This window comes from Pomacea canaliculata, linkage group LG9 (genome assembly GCF_003073045.1).
Source record: "Pomacea canaliculata isolate SZHN2017 linkage group LG9, ASM307304v1, whole genome shotgun sequence".
Taxonomy (NCBI): domain Eukaryota; kingdom Metazoa; phylum Mollusca; class Gastropoda; order Architaenioglossa; family Ampullariidae; genus Pomacea; species Pomacea canaliculata.
The window spans coordinates 11,634,925-11,655,382 of NC_037598.1; the positions used below are offsets into that span (position 1 = coordinate 11,634,925).

The 20,458-nt window shown below is 39.8% G+C and overlaps 1 protein-coding gene across 3 annotated transcripts in view; it reads left to right on the forward strand.

Moving 5' to 3' along the window:
- The first annotated feature begins 1,600 nt into the window (after positions 1-1,600).
- Positions 1,601-20,458, forward strand: part of LOC112571830 (cadherin EGF LAG seven-pass G-type receptor 2-like) — a 42,934-nt gene continuing 24,076 nt past the window's right edge. For all 3 annotated transcript variants that reach the window (XM_025251146.1, XM_025251148.1, XM_025251147.1), the window contains exons 1-6: positions 1,601-5,666; positions 15,833-15,963; positions 16,241-16,477; positions 17,023-17,197; positions 18,488-18,613; positions 18,806-19,043. In XM_025251146.1, coding sequence (XP_025106931.1) covers positions 2,033-5,666; positions 15,833-15,963; positions 16,241-16,477; positions 17,023-17,197; positions 18,488-18,613; positions 18,806-19,043 — 4,541 coding nt within the window. In that variant the 5' untranslated portion in view covers positions 1,601-2,032. The remainder of the gene's footprint in view (positions 5,667-15,832; positions 15,964-16,240; positions 16,478-17,022; positions 17,198-18,487; positions 18,614-18,805; positions 19,044-20,458) is intronic.

Below are 20,458 nucleotides of genomic sequence, written 5' to 3' on the forward strand. Positions count from 1 at the left end.
ATCGAGAATGAGCATTCGCCGGGATGAGGGTGGTCACGCACAAAAAGGAAAGATTGGTGGGGAATAGTCATTTAAAAATGAAGCAAAGAATAAGAGTTTGTGGAATGAAGATTAATGTCTTTCAAACAGACCACAATACCGCCACAGGAGGGAAGCGGAGTAGGCGTAAACCATTTTGTGCCTGACCTTACCGAGACGAACAAAAGAATAGCAAAATATTCGACAAAACTTCTTCTGACATGTAGTACACTAAGGAGCCTCTTCTCTAGTTTCGAAAAAAAAAGAGAGGGTTGGTACGAACGGCAGGAACGGCAAATAACAATCTCTAGCTCTTTGCAACTACTGTGAGATTTTTTTAAAAATAAATAAAAAGAACCGTCACAATTAGAAGCTGTGTGATGGAATTTTTTACCGGTAAAAATTCCCACCGAATCTGTCTTAGAGGCGTAGATGATGATTCAAGGACCGACAAAACGCCGGGGAAGATGGGCGAACAGAACTCCGGCTCTCTGCGCGAACGTTTTCATAATTGACCAGGTGGCCAGATCCGTAAAAACTTCATATGAAATTCAGCCAGATTGAAGAAACGATCAAGACTTGAAAGTTCTTCGATCGCCAATGAATGTCTGACGTGTCCTTCTTTGAAGTTTTCAATGCGAGCTGCATTTACTCGTTCATGAATAATTAGTTTATGGTCCCTCTCCTTTCCCCACCATCTCCCTCCCTCTCTCCCCAGAATCTGTTTTTGTAGATTTCAACTGTGTTACTGTCTGTTGTGCTACCTTTTTGTTTAAATGCACTGAGCTCAGTGACAAGCAGGACAATGCGCTAAGTCGCTGTCATCATCATCATCATCTCAAGAGAGAATGAGAAGAATTAGCTAATCACGAACGAGAGTCAGATAAAAATTAGAGTGTGGAAATAATTACAGTAAGCTTATCTACCCAAACTGTTCGATTTACTTCTCGATCAATCCCTTACTTTTTTGAGGGCTTGAAACGGATACACGCAGAGAGATAACATATCTACGTCTGGTCATTGTCATCTGGCGGTATCCAAGGTCGGGTGCGTTTCACTTAGGCGAAATTATTTTTAACACATGTGAAGATCATGAAATTGCCATCAAAGAAGCAGCCCGTTCGCATCCTATACGGGTACATACCCCGTCTACTCCGGGTATTGTCATTAGTCTACGTGACATTCTTTAGTGCATTCAGGGCCTCGGTCTGTAGTCCACCCATAACAGACGCACCTACTCGAGGGTAGAGAGGAAAAAGGAGAACTAAAGCCAGTCTCACCACCTTCGCCTGAGTAAAGCAATATTTCTTCGACCGCACGCACCCGTATTGAACACCTTGTTTTGTCACGTGATCAAGCTTTTAACTACGCTGTTCAGTTTTCCTCCCGCACGGAAATGTTGACACGCAAGACCAGATCAAATAAATAAATTATGTTTACCACTTGCATCTAATACAGCGATCGGAAACATAATTGAAAATTATGTAACTTACATTAAAATGTGATGCTAAAAATAATTATCTAACCATGGGACGCCGCACTTTAAGATTCAATTGACACGAAAGCGGGCGGGAGGGAAAAAGACACGCAGGGGTTACCTTTGAGACAGTGCAGCCATTTTGAAACCAGGGATGACAGCATGACAATAAGCTGACAAGCATGAGCCTTACATTCCAGGACCACTACTGTATCTTCAGGCACTGAAAATCAAATTTTTGAGACAAAGATAAGCATGTAGCCCGAACATTTTTGCAGGAGATCAGGCCCGTTAGGGTCATTCGCTTCGATTGTCAGTGCGCGGAGGGCGCGCGGCGGCGAGATCGAGTCGTGCACAGCGGCGTTGGAAGCGACCAAGCAGCGCGGAAGGCTGCGTGTGTGACTCAAGCCTTGTCTTCCAAAAAGTTGAGTTCTATCTTCGGACGACGAAGGCCCGCAGTGAGAGAAACTTTGTGTTTTCTCTCAGTTTACATGAAGTTAGTAGTTGTGTTCGAGTCTCTAAACGCTACGTAGCGTCATGGAGACAGAAAATCGCGGTAGGTGCACGCTGTGTTCTCGCTGTCGCCCCGTGTCACAACAGAAGTGTGTTCAAATGAGGAAGACAGCCCGTCGCGACAGAACTCTCCTCGAATGGACGTTTGTTTGGATGGTAGCACTACAGTGTTTTTCAGGTGTTGAAGCTTTGGAAGCACACATACACCATTCGGATCCAGGAGGTGTGGTGCTAACCAACGCTTCATTAGGTTCGATGTGGTCGTACCACTTGCAGCAGGCCAGCGAGACTGCCCAGCGTCTGGTGCAGCTGGACTCGAGCACTGGACTCGTATACTGGCGTGGTGCTGTTCCATGTTCTCAGATAAAAGAAAATCCACTGCATATAACGCTACTGTCCAGGACATGGCATTTACAGCTGGAATCGCAGAGAAATTCCACAACTATACCTTATTCAGTATTTGTTCATGGCTGTTCCCACTCTCACAGATCGTGGAAATCCAGACGGGTGAAGCAGACCGTTCATCAGCTAAATGTAAGTGTGAAAGTAGAACATTCACAGTGTATTCCACCATCAACATCATTGTTTCATGTGACAGACTTTATACCTCAGAGTTACCAGCATTGCATGGTTTTAGTGGGTGTTCCATCATCAGCACCAGTTAGAACAGATCACAACAATCTTATCATGTCATCTGTGGAAATATGTTTTGTCAACAATACATTTGCTGTTGATGCATCTTTATCCTTCATGTGTGACAGCACCCAGATGTTTCATGTGCCATTCCAGTTTAATATTCGTTATGGACCTTATTCGAAACTGAATATTCACAGACGAACCCGCAGAGCTGCTAATAACAAACCAAGATTTAGTTCCACTGAGTTCACAGCGAATGTCAAAGAAGAACAGCCAGCAGGGATCCAGGTGATAACAATAACGGCTGCAGACTCAGACTCTGAAGGAGCTGGCACAATAACCTACAGTATGATTTCCATGCGTGATGAGAGAAGTCAGAACATGTTTGCCATCAACCCTCAGACAGGCACAATAAACACCACAAAGGCATTGGACAGGGAGCAGATCAAAGCACACTACTTTTTAATCATTGCCACTGACCATGGGGTGCCTCCAGAATCAGCAAGTGCCTCTGTTACCATCATTGTTGATGACATAAACGACCATCCACCAGTCTTTGAGACAAATCAATTCCATATTGAAGTTCCTGAGAACCGGGATCCAGGGTACAGGGTTGTTACAGTCATAGCAACAGATCAAGATGCACTCTCAAATGCAGAAATTCGTTACAGTATTGTGAACCCTGAAAGTCCAAATGATGCTTTTAAGATTGATCCTGTGAAAGGTACAATATCAACCATGACAAAGTTAGACCAAGAAACCCGGAACAGCTATCGCCTCCTTATTCAAGCAATGGACCAGGGAGATATACGGGATAGAAAGTCAGCAACAGCAACTGTTGATATCACTGTCTCAGATGAGAATGATAACAAACCTGTCTTTTCTCAACCATCATACATTGTGAATTTAAGGGAAGACAGAGAACCAAGCACCACAGTGCCCATCTTAAACATCACAGCTACAGATGCCGATACAGGACAGAACGCAGAAATTAGGTACCAGCTATCAGGAAGTGCCCACGATACAGAAAAATTTAGCATTAATTCTGTAACAGGAGCTATGTTTCTGGTGGGACCTCTTGACTATGAAGATACCAGAGAATACAGACTTACGGTCAGGGCAGATGATCGGGGTGTCAATCCACAGCGTGAAACAGCTAACATTCTTGTGCAGGTACTTGATGTCAATGATAATGCACCAAAGTTTATTGCAACACAGTATGAGGGCTTAGTCAAGGAGAACTGTCCTGTAGACACAAGCATAATACAGGTGCAAGCAGTGGACTCTGACAGTGGCCAAAACAAAGAACTAACATACAGAATCCTAAGCAGTGACTCAAATGTAACACTTCCATTGGCTATTGACAGTCAGACAGGATTAATTCGTACACGTGCACAAATAGACCGTGAGACCCAATCAGTGTACAATTTTCAGGTGATTGCTACAGATAATGGCACACCAAAGTTGTCAGCATCTACCAGTGTCACAATTAGTGTCCAGGATGTGAATGACAATGCTCCAGTGTTTCAGTTACGATCATATGATGCTGCTGTTTCAGAAGAAGCCACGATTGGTCAAGAAGTGATACGAGTGCTAGCCGTAGATGATGATGAAGGAGTGAATGCACAAGTGCAGTACTCCATAGTCAGTGGTAATGATGGAGATGCATTTCAGATGAACCAGAATGTAAATGGAGGTGTGATAACTGTGAAGAGGAAGTTAGATGCTCGTCAGCAGCAGCGCTATGTGCTTTCTGTGGCTGCCAATGATAATGGTGGACACAGGGACACTGTTCAGGTGTTTATCAATGTTTCAGATACAAACCGGTATGATCCAGAATTCCAAAGTACTCCATACCAGTTCTCTGTTGATGAAGATGTTGCTATTGGGTCCAGCGTATTTAAGGTTTATGCCCTTGATAGAGACAGGGGAGAAAATGCTCGAATCACATACTCTATGACTCCTGGAAATCCTGCTTTTACCATTGATCCAAATACAGGGGATATTTTTACTCGTGCTGCACTTGATCGAGAAAGCTCGGCCAGGTACATGCTGACTGTTACAGCCACAGACAACGGAAAACCTCAGAGATCAGACACAGCTGACATTGATATTATCATCAAGGATGTAAATGATAATAAGCCAGAGTTCACAGAGCATGTGTACAACGGGGAAATTTCAGAAGATGCATTATCTCTAGAAAAGGTTCTTCAAATTTCTGCAGTGGATCGTGATGAAGGAGCAAATGGAGATGTTTCATATACTTTTGAAGGTGGCAACGATGGTAATGGTGACTTTGTCATTGACGAAACTCAAGGTATTATACGTGTGGCCAAACATCTTGACCGTGAAAGAATTGCCAGCTATCACCTTGTTGCAATTGCTCATGACAGAGGCACTCCTCCTCTGTCTACCTCTGTTGAAATCTTTATCAAAATTGATGATGTGAATGATAATCATCCTCAGTTTGAAAGTGACGTAATCAATGTCTACATTGATGAGAATAGCCCCATTGGCTCCACCGTGGCACAGATCACAGCCACAGATCCAGATGAAGGACAAAATGCTGTTGTGGAATATTCTTTCGATGGGGGCCCTGATGTGGATTCTTTCCAACTAGCAGAGAGAATGGGAGATCCAGCCATAATCAAAACAATGATTCCACTGGATTATGAGTCTGACAAGAAAAAATATGAAGTGGTTCTGAGAGCAGCCTCAGGCACACAGTTCTCCACAGCCAAAGTATTCATTAATGTACGTGATGTCAATGACAATCCACCCATTCTTAAGGATTTCTCTATCATCTACAATAACTTTGGGGGCAGCTTTCCTACCAGTGCCATTGGGCGCATTCCAGCCTTTGACCCGGATGTCTCAGACCAGGAGTTACTGTCTTACCAGATCTTGTCTGGGAATGACGCCAGCCTCCTGCATCTAAACACCTCATCGGGCCAGATAACGCTAGATCCTCGGCTGAACTCAGATGTCCCAAGGAATGGAACATTTCTTATCAGTGTGTCAGGTACGTGCAAACAAACAGTAACATTATGTTATAAATGTATTTTATTTCATAAGCAGTTGTTGCTTGTTTCACTATTCTTTTTCAGATTAGTATTTCATGCTCTTTCATGTTTCCATGATTGTTTTGAGGCAACTGCTGCTTCCTAGTTGTACATCATCCATTTCAAAAAATAAATGTACAACATAAATGTTAATAACTCGCAGGTAAAACCTCAGGTTGGTTGGTCGGTGGTTGATTTAGTAGGAAAGTTCTTAACCTCAAAATGATTTCAATCTATAAGGGAGAGGAAGTACCCAGAGAGAACCCCTGACGCCCAGTCCTGCAGATAGGTGTCACCTAAAAAGAATGTCCTGAGACAGATCTAAACCCTGAGTTTATCACCACTGTTTCTCACTGCAGTGGTGACAAACAAGTGTTTAAACCACTACATTACTGAGAGCTCATGGTAAAACCTCCCAGTTAAGACTCCTAAAATCCACCAAAATCAGGTCATGACTGAGAGGGGTCTTAGTAGAGAGATCAACAACCATTCTGCTTTTATTGCAGAAACCCTATCATTAAACTCCTTTAAATTCAAGTTCATTTATTTAAATGTTGAAATAAAGCTCTTAAAACTATATCATTCATTTGGTCATGATTATTCTACCATTGTTGTGCTTGACTGAAGATTTATAGGGTAACTAACTCTCTAGGCAAGAGCAGTCGGTCAGTACACATGTATTATGACAAATATGCTCTCTTAATATGCGCTGTTAGCATTTTTTAATTTGATTTCAGCAAAAGGTTGCAATAAAAGCACAAGCAGTCAGTCACAAAAATTATTTTATCAACAAGTGACTTGTATAAGGTCGTTAATGAAGCACAGTTGACTAATAAAGATACAACAATGAACAAGATCTGGTCATTTTGACCAAAACCATATTGTCCGGTTATATCGACCTCCCAGATGAGTTGAATTGACTCTGCAGGACCATGCCATCCAATTTTACAACACATTGCCCAAACACTGAAAGTTGAATCAGCTGGAATGAAGGCACAAGCAGTTTTATATTAATGTCTGCATATTCATTTAATAGGAATGTCTAAATTAAAGAATTAGGATGAAAAAGGTGTTTGAAAAAATTTATTTAAGAGAAAATCATATTTTATGTGGTATTCGGAGATTATTTCCCTGAATGTATATTGTTAGTCAGCCATTTTTTGTTTTTAGTAAGATGGTGGCTGAACTCTTTTGAACTCTGTTGGTAATATTTCACATTTATAGCTTTTCTCTTTGGAAATCAGTTTATAGTTTGGGCCTTTATCAATTCAATTTGTGGTAGATATGACTGGAGCGATATGGTTTTGATCAAATGACTGGTGATCTAATAAACAAGCAAAAGTGCTTAATATATCTAATGTGATTCATATTTTTTTTCAACACACAACTTTTGCAAACAAGTTGTAACACACACTGTCAGTTGTTAATTCAGGTTGAAGAGATAGCGGTAATAAAGATCACATTTATATAGTGAAATACCTTCGTGAAAAACTTTTGGGTTGTTACTAAGAGGTCATAATTGGGAAGGTCTTAATAAGGAGGTTTTTTACTGTATGAAGATTTAAAGGCAAAATTTTGACCCAAATTATTGTTCCCTTATACAAAATTCAGCTCTTCATCTTGGGCTCGCTGATCTTTCTCTGCACGTGACTGTGACGTATGCTTACAGGGCTGGCTGCCTTACTATGATATAGCCTTAGTTGCTGGCTCATGGTAAAACACCAGTTTCCTTGCCCCCCTCCCTCACACACACCTCCCTCAAAAGGTATTCTGAATTATAAAGTTATTATTTAGTTCAGGTAAGCTTTGCTTTATATCAGTAAAAAAAATATTTCAAATCAGTTATTTGAAAATGTGTGCACGAAGTTAATTCATGTATGGGACCCAGCATCATGAGATTTGCTGTTTACCTTGGTTCACATGCTTAGTCTGGGTGCATCATCATGTTGTTACAGACTTATAGATGACTCATTACACAAATATGGAGATGTGCATGCATGTGCACTTTCTTTTACTAATGTAACGTTCCCGAGTATGTTTGGCTGCTACATGCAATACACTTTTGTATTTAGGTTGAGAAAAGTAAACATGACTGTTGCAGATAGCTTGACTCATTGCAGGCAGCTGTGTCGAAGTCAAGCTACCTGAAATTGCTCATGTTGTTACCCTAGCCAGTGGTGAAAGATTGCAACCCCCACCCTCTTTTTACACACACACACACTGAAGAGTAAACCTGACCTTGCTTTTAAAAAATAACTCTTCCAAATACCTGCAGTATTTTTTGGCCTGAGCTCATGTGCAGATGAAAGCCAGACCTTATTTTCAGTGCTTTGCAGACTTCGTTTGTTCCTTATCTGTTTTACTTCGAAAGTGAAATTTGTTATTGTGTATTATGGCCTAAGTGCAATTCTTCTAACATGTGGATGTTTGAATCATTTTTACTTCTCAAGAACAATATTCAGGACAAAACAGCCAGAGATGTTAGTGGCATTAAACACAAGATAATTCTATTATTAGTGTTTATACAGGGAAGGAAGAGAGTGGGAGGGGGAGAGAACTGAGAAGATAAAGGTTTTTAGACGCTTATCATTATTACCAATATCATCCACAGAAAGTCATTTAGTGAACAAATCCCTGTTTTTGAAACATCTTTGAAGAAGAAAAACAATGATGACTAAAAAAAATGTGGGGATTTCCATCTTTATGAACATGTGTGTGTGTGTGAGAGAGGGAGAGCAATTAAATGTACAAAGACTGGGAGAGAGACCAATTAGTTGGCAGGGAATGGATCTGGTAGAAAGGTTTGTCAAAGGTGGAACAAAACAAAAAAGGACAAAAATGTAGCTCACAGTTAACTTTAGAAAATGTCACACCATAGTTTGTGCAGGTCACTTTTTTTTCTTTGATGTAAACCTTGCCTCATAGGCACTTTTCTCCCTAGAGCTTTATTTGAATTCAAGAAATGTAGGGTGCTTTTTCTCTGGCAAGTCCTGGGAATGACTCACTGCAGAAGGGGTAAGGGAGAGATTTCACTGCTTGCCCCCCTATATTGTCCAAGTGTTGTCTTTTAGGGTTTCTGCTGCTGTCGTTATATTGATCTTGTAATGGTTGTGGAGCTGGTTTGTAGTTTAAACAGGCGTGCAAGTAATTGAGGCAGAAAAAGGCAGCTCAGTGTGCATATGTGGAAGTGTGTGGGAGAGGGAGAAAATGTGGAAAAGGTTTACCATAAATCAAACTAATTCCTTTGGTTTGTCATTTCAAACATACATATTTGTTTAAAAAAAAAATCATTATCTAAATACTTTCAGTTTTTCAGTGGAGATGTAGTAACCCTGTAAACTATAGTGATTTGTGATTTAAACCCTTGTAAACTACCCAGCCTGCAAAACCAGTGGGTTAGTTTTTACAGGCTGGGTAGCAATGTGTGATTTTAACTTTTGCCACTGTCTCAGGCATAGTCCTTCCTAGGGGATGCGTATGATTAATCAGTTGTTAGCTGTCTTAGGAGAACAAATGTCTCTTTGATAATTCTGTGCACACACACCGGATGGATGGTGGCCTTAGACGGCTTAGAGTAATTAGCTAAATACACAATCAGTCACAAGTTTCCGTTAATGAGACCTCACAAGGAGCACAGGTGCTTCGCGGTTGTTTCAGAAGGAAACACCTAGATTCTCAGCATGCCCAATGCTCGACGGGTAGAGGCTAGCGGTAAAGGGTGAGGGGCTCAGATTGAGGTGGTGAATGTCTAGCGCACTAGTCGATGGCAGACGATGCATGATTTAGAGCTCAGAGCAAAAGATCCGTGACGACTCATGAGACACACTACTTTTTATTTGACTGTGCGCCGTGCGTGCGACTCCATTCGCGTGACAGCTTGTATTTGTCAGGACTGCAGTAGGCACGGGTGACTGCGACTTTGACCCAGCGCTTCTCAGGAATGTGTACACACACACACGGGTCGAACAAGCGATCCTTGCCTTAGCACTAGCTTATGTTGAAAACCTCTTTGTCGTGGACCTGTGCTCATGTCTTTATGCCTTCATCGCTGTTCTGAGTTTATCCATTTATTCATTCTCTTTGATTTTATTGTTATTATTATTGACTGTAGTTGTCTGTTCAGTTGTCTTTGTATAGAATTCAAAAGTACCCGGATGAAGTTTGGTTTTGCTGTTACATGTACATGTATTTATTTAATTTTTTTTTTTTTTTTTGCGGAATATTTAAGACAAGAATCAATGAATGTTGAGTATCATCATTGTCTGTATCAGTAGTAGCACAAAATTTGAAAATGCACAGTCGCAAGCGACCAGTAGATGATGGATGTTGAGTACAGAACTGATAATTGAAAGTAAGCGTCACTTGGAGAACCGATCGATCGACGAGGATGGGTTGGCAGGGTTAGAATATAAAATACGATTTGATCCCAGAGGGCAATTAGAAGTAGCTCTAGTTGGAAACATAACTGCAATCAACAATACCACACTACATTTGTATTTGTTCCACCAGACAGACTCAAATAATCTCGGTTCAGGCTTGTATATGATCCACATTCATTCGCACACAGTAGCTTTCGGAAGTCTGGCGGCCAAAACAACTAAAGGGCAGCCTGTGGTCTGTTGGTCCTCCTTTCAGGTACACAGAATGGGCGACTGGATAAACGGTGTATGAAACTGTTTTGAGAGGACATGCCTGTCATCATGTAGAACAATCACATAATTCTTCCCTCTAGTGTGCTGGCGTGTCATCATACCTATAATTGCCCTTGTGGATGAATAAAGTTGTATTGAATTGAATTGCAGCCACTTTATACAGTTAAACGGTGTCTGAAGATCATTCTGGGCAGTCCCAGTAACTTTGGAGCAGGTGTATAGGACACAATTACAGTTATCATTGACTCATTTCTGGTATTGAGAGCTACCGTTAATGGCCATCATAACCACACTTATATCGCCAAACTAGCAAACTACAGATTTATGACTATCATGAAAAATTACCCACTGTCAAATAATCATAAATAGTGTGTGTCCCATTCTCATACAGTAAATGCAGTAATAAAAAACTCTCTGACCTTTGTAACACAGATTTCAGCATATGTCAGAATGTTCACCCCGGTGTGCCTGTACACAATATTTGAACCAGCATACTTTACCAAATTAAGTCACTTCAATGACAGGACTGTTTGGTCAGTTTTACTGTGACTTTGCTGAATCACCAGATCCATTAAACAATAGTTGTGTACAACTGTATTCAGGAAGAAGCTATTGGCAGTTTTGTAACAGTTACAGAAGAAATGGTGTCCAGTCACTTAATCCCCAGACACTTCATCCCCGACACTTCATCCCCGACACTTCATCCCCTAGACTTTTAATCCCCAGACACTTCATCCCCAGACACTTAATCCCCGACACTTCATCCCCAACACTCAAGAACAATTTTCATATCATATTGTTGAAGAACATTAAATTTACTAGCTTATATGAACTTTAACTAATGTTGTAGATGTTCAAATGACGTTGAAGTTAAAAGCATGATTTGAATTTGAATTTCAATTAAATTTTTCGCTGACTTCATAATTTTTATAGTTAAGGATTTAGTTTAGGGATTAAGTGTCTGGGGATGAAGTGTCTGGGGATTAAAAGTCTAGGGGATGAAGTGTCGGGGATGAAGTGTCGGGGATGAAGTGTCTGGGGATTAAGTGACTGGGAACCAGAAGAAATATAGGTTTTCATGACATTGTTTTTCAGAATTATTGGAATTATGTACACTTTATGCTTAGGGGAATATTATCTAGAAGACCTTACATCAGCTAAACAGTGATATATATGTGTACAAGTATTACCAGCTAAACAGTGATACATATGTACAATTATTACCGACATAATCAAAGACCTTGGCGGCTCAGCTTCTCTAGGAAGCGATCAGATTAAAAAAAAATTATTTGTTGAAATAAGTCTTTAAGTTTCAGTAGTAGAAATAGCAAAACAATGCTGTAAAAAGTAAAGAAATACATTTTGTTGATCGTGAAAAATCTTGGCCTCAAAATGGAGCAGGTCGGTCTCCCTTAGCAAGCGTCAAAGGCCTTTGTAAAAATGCATCCTTTTCCATAAGTCCGATGTAAAACTAATCAGGCAAAATGAGTGAATACAGCTTCACCATTTAATCTGCAGTTGTGCCCAGGCTAGCGACGCAGACTCCGACTGGATGAGAGAGCATTTTCTAGGAGACGGGCATGTTGACGACATTTTTAACAGCTCTGTCATCGGACCCTCTTCACTGGCAAGACAGTTAAACGGAGATCAAAGGGAAAACCAAAGGCGATCGTAATCGCGTTTCCTGTGACAAAAAGATGTGAATGGATGTGAAAACTGAAAGACTGGGTTTGGCTGGGTGACATCATTCACAGGAAAGTCTAGAGCTAGCTAGGGACCTTCCAAAAAAGAAAAAAGTGTTGACAGGGTGCTCTTGTACAGAGCTTGACCTGTCGCTGAACCCTTCATTGTGCTTTAGTCTGGGTGATGTGTAGTATTTTAAATACAGAATACTTATGGTGTGGCTCCGAAAGACATGCTGTAGAAGACTTTTAAGGGAAGTTGATATTTCATCCAACCCCACCACCATCCTACCCTATTCCACAAAAAAGGGGGTGGGGGTGGATGGTGTGCGTTGGTGCTTGCAGTAATAAAAGTCTCACCAGTGGCTATTTTGAGATGGCTTGGCTTGATTTATTACAAGATAAATGTGGTAATTTTTTCAACTCTGAGCAGCTAATTCTGTTTTGTACACAAATGTTATGCTGAGCACCGTACAAACATTTTTGCCTTCAGAGGTAATAAAGTTGCTGCCAGATTCTCAACTGCATTTTTAAAAGATTTCAAGACCTCAGTTGGCAGAAAATTAGTCTTCATTAAAATTTTAGGAAATCAAAATTACTGCTTATTTTTACAAAAAGCAAACTAAACAAACCAAACAACGTTGAAACGTTTATTTTTTAGTGGAACTAACCTACCTTACCACCACCTACCTAAAGTTGAATCCTTGAAATCTGCCCTGAAAACTTTTCTTGAGCGTTGCTCCTAACAACAGTCCACACAATGCTAGTCCTTTTCACATACCTCCCACCCCACTTTTTCCATTTTTGATACTTTCCTTCTTGTCTTCTTCTACAGAATCACAATTTCCTCATTGTTACTCGGCACCTCTTTGTGTTTTCTATACTTGTCTTCTGTTTGTAGTCAGTACTGTTGTTTATTCTTCCGTCCATCATATGCTGTCCATGCTGTCCATGTCTCATTCCTGTTGTAGGCACTAAGAGCATGTAAGGTAAGAGTGTGAATGTGCGCTATATAAATCTTCATTTATTATTATTATGTTCCATTCTGATTTAGTTTACCTCAGAGCTTAGGTCTTGAAGGTTCAAGTGTTTTGTTTTGTTTTTTCTTGGGACACACCTATCTTGTTCTAGACCTTCTACCTGCTTACAGAAAAAAAATATGTGAGCGGTCTCCTCTCAAGAAAGTTTGACATGTCTGAAGACAGTAAATACACACAGTGTTGACATTCATACTCGGCCCTCACACAGCAGCAATTTTGGGCTAGCATTACAACTATCAATCATGGCCTTACTAAAAAAAAAAAAAAAGTGATTTCTTTTTTTTTACTTAAAGGTATTAGGGGATTGTGGCTGTCAAAGCTATTGGTACTGCTACTCTGTGATCCTAAGCAAGGTACATTGGTTATACCACTGCGTTTGATAAGAAGGGATACCCGCAGAGCTGTGTCAACGTAGCAACGGTATGCAGTGATCGGGTCCTTGAGATGTTAAGATTTCACTCACTGCCTGGCACGATCATGGTTTTTTTTTTTTTCTTGAAGTGCCCCAAGGGGGAATGAAGAAGGGGCTTGGACTGAAAGTGGAGATAAAAAGAAGCCCAGAATAAAATTTTAAAATGGTTTGAACACGCGTTTTTATGTTAAATAAAGCAGAAGGTGGGGGGAACCAACATGGTGATAGCACAGGCATGTAACCCACAGTGATCATTTTTAATTCACAATGAGAAAGGATAGATATCTTTCTTTAGAAAAATTGCGTACATGTACTTCAACAGTTCAGGCTGGTAGAGAACACAAGTGGTTTTGTTATGTCATTGCCTGGGTCACACATAAAATCCATAGGGACCCAAAGCACTCTTTATATCATGAACATGGAAATCTTTTCAGATCTGCTGAATGGTGTGTCGTGCATTTACATGTTATATACGGGGAAGTGGATAGTGGAGTGGTTAGAGCGTTGGTGTCTGATATTGGATGCACATTAGTTTGTTCCCCAGGTGTGGCATGGCCAACTTTCCCCCTTCAGTCGACTTAGCTGTTTAGAAAGGGTATTTCATAGAGGCGTTAGGGAAGGTAAGACAAAGAGTTGTGGGAGAGAAGATGGGCACCATCCTCACAGAAAGCAAGTTGTGAGAAAAGTGTGGTCTGCAACACCGCATTCTCATATGACCAGAGATGGTTAGGGAAAAGCCTTTACCTGTTTAAAATGCCATTTTGCAAGTGTCACCTTGGGTACTTCCTAAACCAGTGGTGATGATGACAATGCTAAGTACAGGTTTCCACCATGAAGATTTTTATAATTTACGTAGAAATCTGATAAACAGCCAAAACAACAGGAAAGGCAATAAAAGGGTTTATGGCGGCAGTCTGTAATGATAATCAAAGGTGTAGTGCTTTCAAAATCAACAATTGACAAAACACTACGAACAAGAACCATGCATTGTCTACAAAATCAAAATGAATGCACAAATTTTCGCTAAGTTCACAGTACATTATGAACTCTTCCCTTGACTAACACTGGGTTTAGGAATGTTTAAAGGGAGGAGGCAGCTCTTGGGTGCTGGATGTGTTGATGGACTGATGTGGCCTCCATCATTTCTCTTCCTCCCCCCCAACCTCTCCAACCACCAGATCATGCCCCTTCTAGTCTTTTTGACTGCTGATCTGAGGCATCTAAGTTCACAATATTTTTCTCACCTGTGCCTTGGTCATTGTCAAGTCTGGTAACTGAGAGGTAGGGGTGGGTAGGAATACTCTGTGTCTTCGATTTTATTGAGAGAGTGGGGTGTCTGAGGAGTGGGAAAAACAGATAGATTTTTGGATTTGGGTCTGTCTCACAATTTTATGGCTAATAAAAAAAAATCATTTGGACAGAAAGCAACCAGAATTGTCTGTTTAGCCTAGTTTCACCTTTTTTTTTTAACAGTCTGAGAGTAAAGATTCACATGTTAGATATGCACTTTGTAAGGTCAGTTATGTCATCACTATAGCGTAGAGAACAGATTAAGACCTATATGCAGGATAAGCTTTTATGTAGATGAGTTTTGTACCCATTGTCATCAAGTAGAGAGAAGATATCCTGTTGCATTAGATCCATCTTACTGATGATGTGCGTGGAACAAAAATGGCTGGATCAGTTGAGAGTTTCAGTGTACATGGAAAAACAAAAACTGAATCTTATTAATTACATGTATTGTAGATAATAATATAATATACAAACAAGATTTTGTTGATCAGTGTAGTTCCTGGAAAAGCTGTGTGGATTCACTAATAGTGTTGCAAAGGGGAAAAAAATAAAGATGACATGAACTCTAAATTCTGAAGATCTTTCTAAAAGCCATGGAATCATCTGTGTTGTGTGCTGATGTATATGTACATTTGTATGTAGGCCTATTTTGAAATGTGTGAGGAATAGTTCTTGAATTTGTTTTAGTTTGATAGCCTTGAAAATGCAGAAGTTTGTTGATTTTTGCAAATTTCTGTGTTACGCATTGTCTTTCCTAAAATGTAAATATTGAGTCCAATAACTGGAGTAGGTACTTGTCTACTGATCTGCTGAAAGAAATATCAGTTTGTTGATTAGGAGCCTGCAGGTTTTCATCATACTTCAGACAGTTACTGCTGGCATGATCTTCGTGTAGAACTGGCAGATATTATCATCTTTTGTGCAGAACTGATGTGTAGCAAATAATATATGTACTATTCAACTTTTAACCAACCAACCATGTTGTAATTTTTTGCAAAAATTGCAATGTCTGCAGTAGACAGGTCTTTCTTCTTCACATTTGTGCAGATGGCCTAAATGTGGTAAAGGCAACATGCAGACTGTCTGTTCGTCTGGTAACTCCAGAAATGCTGCAAGACAGTGTCACTATTCGTTTGGACCGTATGACCCAAACAGCATTTTTATCTTCCTTGCTAAAGGTAAAATGTGTTTACAGAATAATATAGTGAAGAATGTGAAGGATTAAAAACATTTTTCATATATATTTGCACACATGTATTACAGTGCAAACAGCCTAAATTTTTATGATAAGAAGTATTATTTTAACCTTACATAATTTTCCCCAACTTTAAAATGGTAAATTTTAGGTTCATGAACTCCAAGTCTAGTGATAAGAAGTATAATTTTATAATTATCAAACAATTACCTAATTTCTGGTCCATAAAGGATGTCAAATTACTCTTTTATGAATTGCAGTTTTTCGCTGATGCTTTGGCCAGTATCTTCCGAACCGATAGTGCCAACATTTTTATCATCAATATTGAGGATGATACGGATGTGGCACCAGCCCAGATCCTCAATGTGTCAGTGTCAGTGCGCAAAGGAAGCATTTCTGTGCAGGGGCGAACCCAAGATGTCTTCTATCCACCAGAGTACCTCCGAGAATACATATACCTCTACCGTACTTTGCTGGCCAACTTGTCAGCCCTTCAGGTAACAGACCCAACCAAAGTTTGTAGTATAAAGTCTGCAAATGTGGCTAAAGAATGTGCTTGTTTGGAGAGCTTTATGTATAAAAGGACAATAAACTCCCCCCAAAACAACAAAAACCAGGTTGTAGTGTGTCATAGTTTATTCCAAAATTTATGCTAATATTGTGAACTGGAATTATTGTTTTCCTGGCTTAGGAGAAACAGTCATAAAGATTTGCCTGTTAAGATCATTGAATCAGAAGTTTTACTACTAGGGCCAAGCTGTGGGCCATATTCTTGATCACTGAATAAGGAGAGAAAAAAAAGAGGTAGCAGACTGGTTTTATGATGTTGAATTAACATCACTTTTTTTTAGTCAATCCATTATTTCTGAAATTATACGTGCAAGTATATATCTTGTTGAAAGATTTCAAAGTTTGGAATAGATGACATTTGATGATAGTGCCAGTGTGACTGCCTTTCTGTTGTTTATTCTTTTTGAATCTCCCACATTATAATTCAGTAATTTATGATGATCATTCATAATTGATTTTCTGTGTTTTGCAGGTATTGCCATTTGATGACAACCTTTGTCTCCGAGAGCCTTGTGCCAACTTTGCAGTATGCCTTTCCACTGTTAACAGTGGTCAGGCTAAACCCTTTATCTCATCTGACACTGTTATGTTCCGCCCCATCCACCCAAATAATGGTTACAAATGTGAATGTCCTCATGGTTTTGCAGGTAAAGTATTTAATAATTTTCCTCACCTTTCGTGTTTTAAGACACTTCCCACACTATTGATTTTAAATTGTTTCTGTAAGCAGTTCCTTTGCTTTTTGAGGTAAAGGTAAAGGTGCTCCCACTTATGGTCATTAGGGAGTGAGATGTTACAGACCATAGCTGTTTATACTTTTTATAGTGGTGGGACCCATTTCCTCTCCATCACTACCTGGCTTTCTCTAATCTTTGAAAAAGTCAGATACCCATCCCAGCGCTGATTTAACTGGTGTATCACAGGGGTATCGAATTGGCTAATTTGCATGCTTTCCATTTTTTCTTTGGGGGGTCATTTACCAACACCATTGCTCTAACTGCTGTCTCCCCTCCACCCTTTTTTTTTTTATAAACCAGTCAATCAACAGCACCTAGCCTGTGTTTGCAACAGCACATTTACATGTGATAGCTGTACCAGAAGTAAAACTCATTTTCTGCAGCTGCTGCGCTTACAGGAAGAGGTTCCTTGTATATTTATGTAGTCTTTGAACTTGAAAGTCTGCAGGGTTAGTTTATTTATATGGTATCATTCATCTTTCTTGTGCTGAAAAGGAAGTGCATGGTTGTGAACCTTTCACTGCCTGAAATAGATTATTAAGATTAATTATATTTATGTTTTGCTTTTTTCCCCCCAGAGTGTGTAAATGTATTAAGATCTATTTCTCCATTCCATGGTTTATATTATTCCATTCCTTACTGAAGAAACATGTTTTTTCTCCACTTGATATATTTATGCATCTTTAACTCTCTTAACACTGATGTTCATTTCTTTGAGCTGCCATTCCTGCTTGTATTTATGCTTGCACTAAACTTTGGTTCCCTAGTCCCCGTGGGTAAGTGTTCTGGTGCTGCCTCTTCCTCCAACTTGAAAATGTATTTTTTTTCTTCATTTGAATAGGGAGGTATTTTTCTTTCTTTGGCTCTTAAGAGTTCTGCAAGGTATCCAAATCTGTAAGAAGGATTTTTCTAGTCTCTGTTTTCAGGAGTCTCTTGCCCACCGCCCCAAAAAATAACAAAAAACCCCAACAAAAAACACAACAACCCACCCTTTTTTTGAAAATGAATTGTTATGTGTCTTGGCTTTTTTCAGTACAGCAATGAAAGTTTAAGCAAGGTTAAAAATACTTTCACAATGATAGGATTAAATGCTTTCGTTAAAATAAATATCATTTAATTTGGCAGAGTCTACCAGCAGCAGGTTTGCATGTAGCTAACAGCATCTTTAATTCTCCAAGGTTTGCATGTTGTGGTTTTCAGGAATGATGTTAGCAACTGATTGCGACACAGAGGTAGATCTGTGCTATTCTATGCCATGTGCCAATGGAGGAACATGCATTCCACATGAGAGTGGATATGTTTGTCAATGCACGCAAGATTTTCAAGGTACTTACATGTTCTGTGATTTAGATGGAATGAGTGGAGGTTGCTTGGGCAGCTTACTCAGTGTTTTCCCTGAATAATTGAGTGTGGGTGACTGCTATAAACTTTTTGTAAATTAACTTATTTATATTTTCAGAAGGAAATTCCAACAATGAGTAAAATGTTCTTCAAAAGATTTGCCTTTGTTGTTATCAGGTCCCAACTGTATGGTAAACTTAACATCCAAGTTTGATGCAGTGAGCTGCCCTCAGGATTTCTGCAAACTCCCTTCTGTGTGTGTTCCTTTGATCAAGGGAGGATTTCGTTGCAGTGGTTGCCCTGACAGTGATAACTTTGATGAGTTTTGTCGATTAAGGACTCGCAGTTTCAAAAATGGATCATACCTGACATTTCCTTCTCTCAAAAAGAGGAATGGCTTTACCATCCATCTGAGGTAAGTTACACTTGAGTGTGTGGAACAGACGCTTCTGATAATGCTGCGTACCTTCTTCACTTTGATCAGGAAAACATTTTGTATAAAAGGAACCCTCACTGCACTATAAACTTGTTACATGAAACTATCATCTAACTTTTAGTGGGAACTGCTGTGCTTTGGGAGAGGGAGATAGTGGGGTAAGACCAGTCACTGAGTTCAGGCTGCATTGTTAATAACCCATATCTGATTTTCTCTGTTAGCTCTCTTTGACATGAAATAATCAACCATCTGGTTTTATGTGTAAAGAAAACCATTGATTATTCTAGATTCTATTTTATTTCGCAACTCTTAATAATGTGGATGATACAGGTTGCTTTGATTTTTAAAAAAATCCCGATCCATATAAACAGTTTTTCTGATATTTTTGTTGGAAACTACCTGCAAAAGATTATATATATATGTGTGTGTGTTCATGCATGCAAATATATAGCAACCAAATGTGTCCATGTTATGGTTTTTTCACACTCAGTTCAGTGTGCCATCTGGACTTGCTAATCATTTCAGAATAAACTTTACAGTGTAAATTATACTTTGAATATGGGGAACAAGAAATTATTTTGGGCTTGGGCTAACACATTCAGCAATTACATGTAGCTCCTTTTTCACTCCATTGGTAGCCAGTGTAAGACCAAATATATAGCTCCTTAGAGATGGCATTATAACTTATACTTATCTTATTACATCAAAGAAATAAAAGCTGAATGTGTTTCTGTCTTCTCAGGCTGTTTTATTTTATTGCTTCCCATTTTTATTTCTCTTTCTCTCTAGTTTTAAATCCCCAGGGACTTTAACAAATGCCCTTATAGGTGAATCCTTTGCTAGCCTTATAAGCTTCTTTTCAATCCTGCTCACTCCTGGCCAGTGGCTGCTTTTATGTTGCTGCGAGGAGGCTGCTATTGTCACTTGCTCTCCCCTTGCTTTAAGAGTAATGGGCTATGAATGCCTTTCCATTTTCTTTAATCTGGGCTTGTAAGTGCTTTTCAAACACTGCTCTTTAGCTGTGATTATTCAGAGAACATGCACAGGAGAGGTGTTCTTAGTTACTGAATGAGGGGGCAACACTGATGCGCTCATTGGTAGGCACATCACACATCCATCCCGCGACCCTGGCTAGTGGGTTGACACCCACAGCCTAAATCAACATTTGGTCACAGTGATAAATTATCCAGATCGTTCTTTGGGGCTGTGTAACTCCCTGGAGAGATCTAAACTAAGAGGGTCTGAAACCGTGATGTATTGGCCAGCAGATTGACGCTTTGAAGTGTGGAAAATTAATGGAAATATGTCTGCCTCTGGTGGTGTGAGGCACCAACATGATCAGCCCTGGACAAGCTGGCACATTGGGTAGAGGGAGCCAGAGGCTGAGAGTGAGA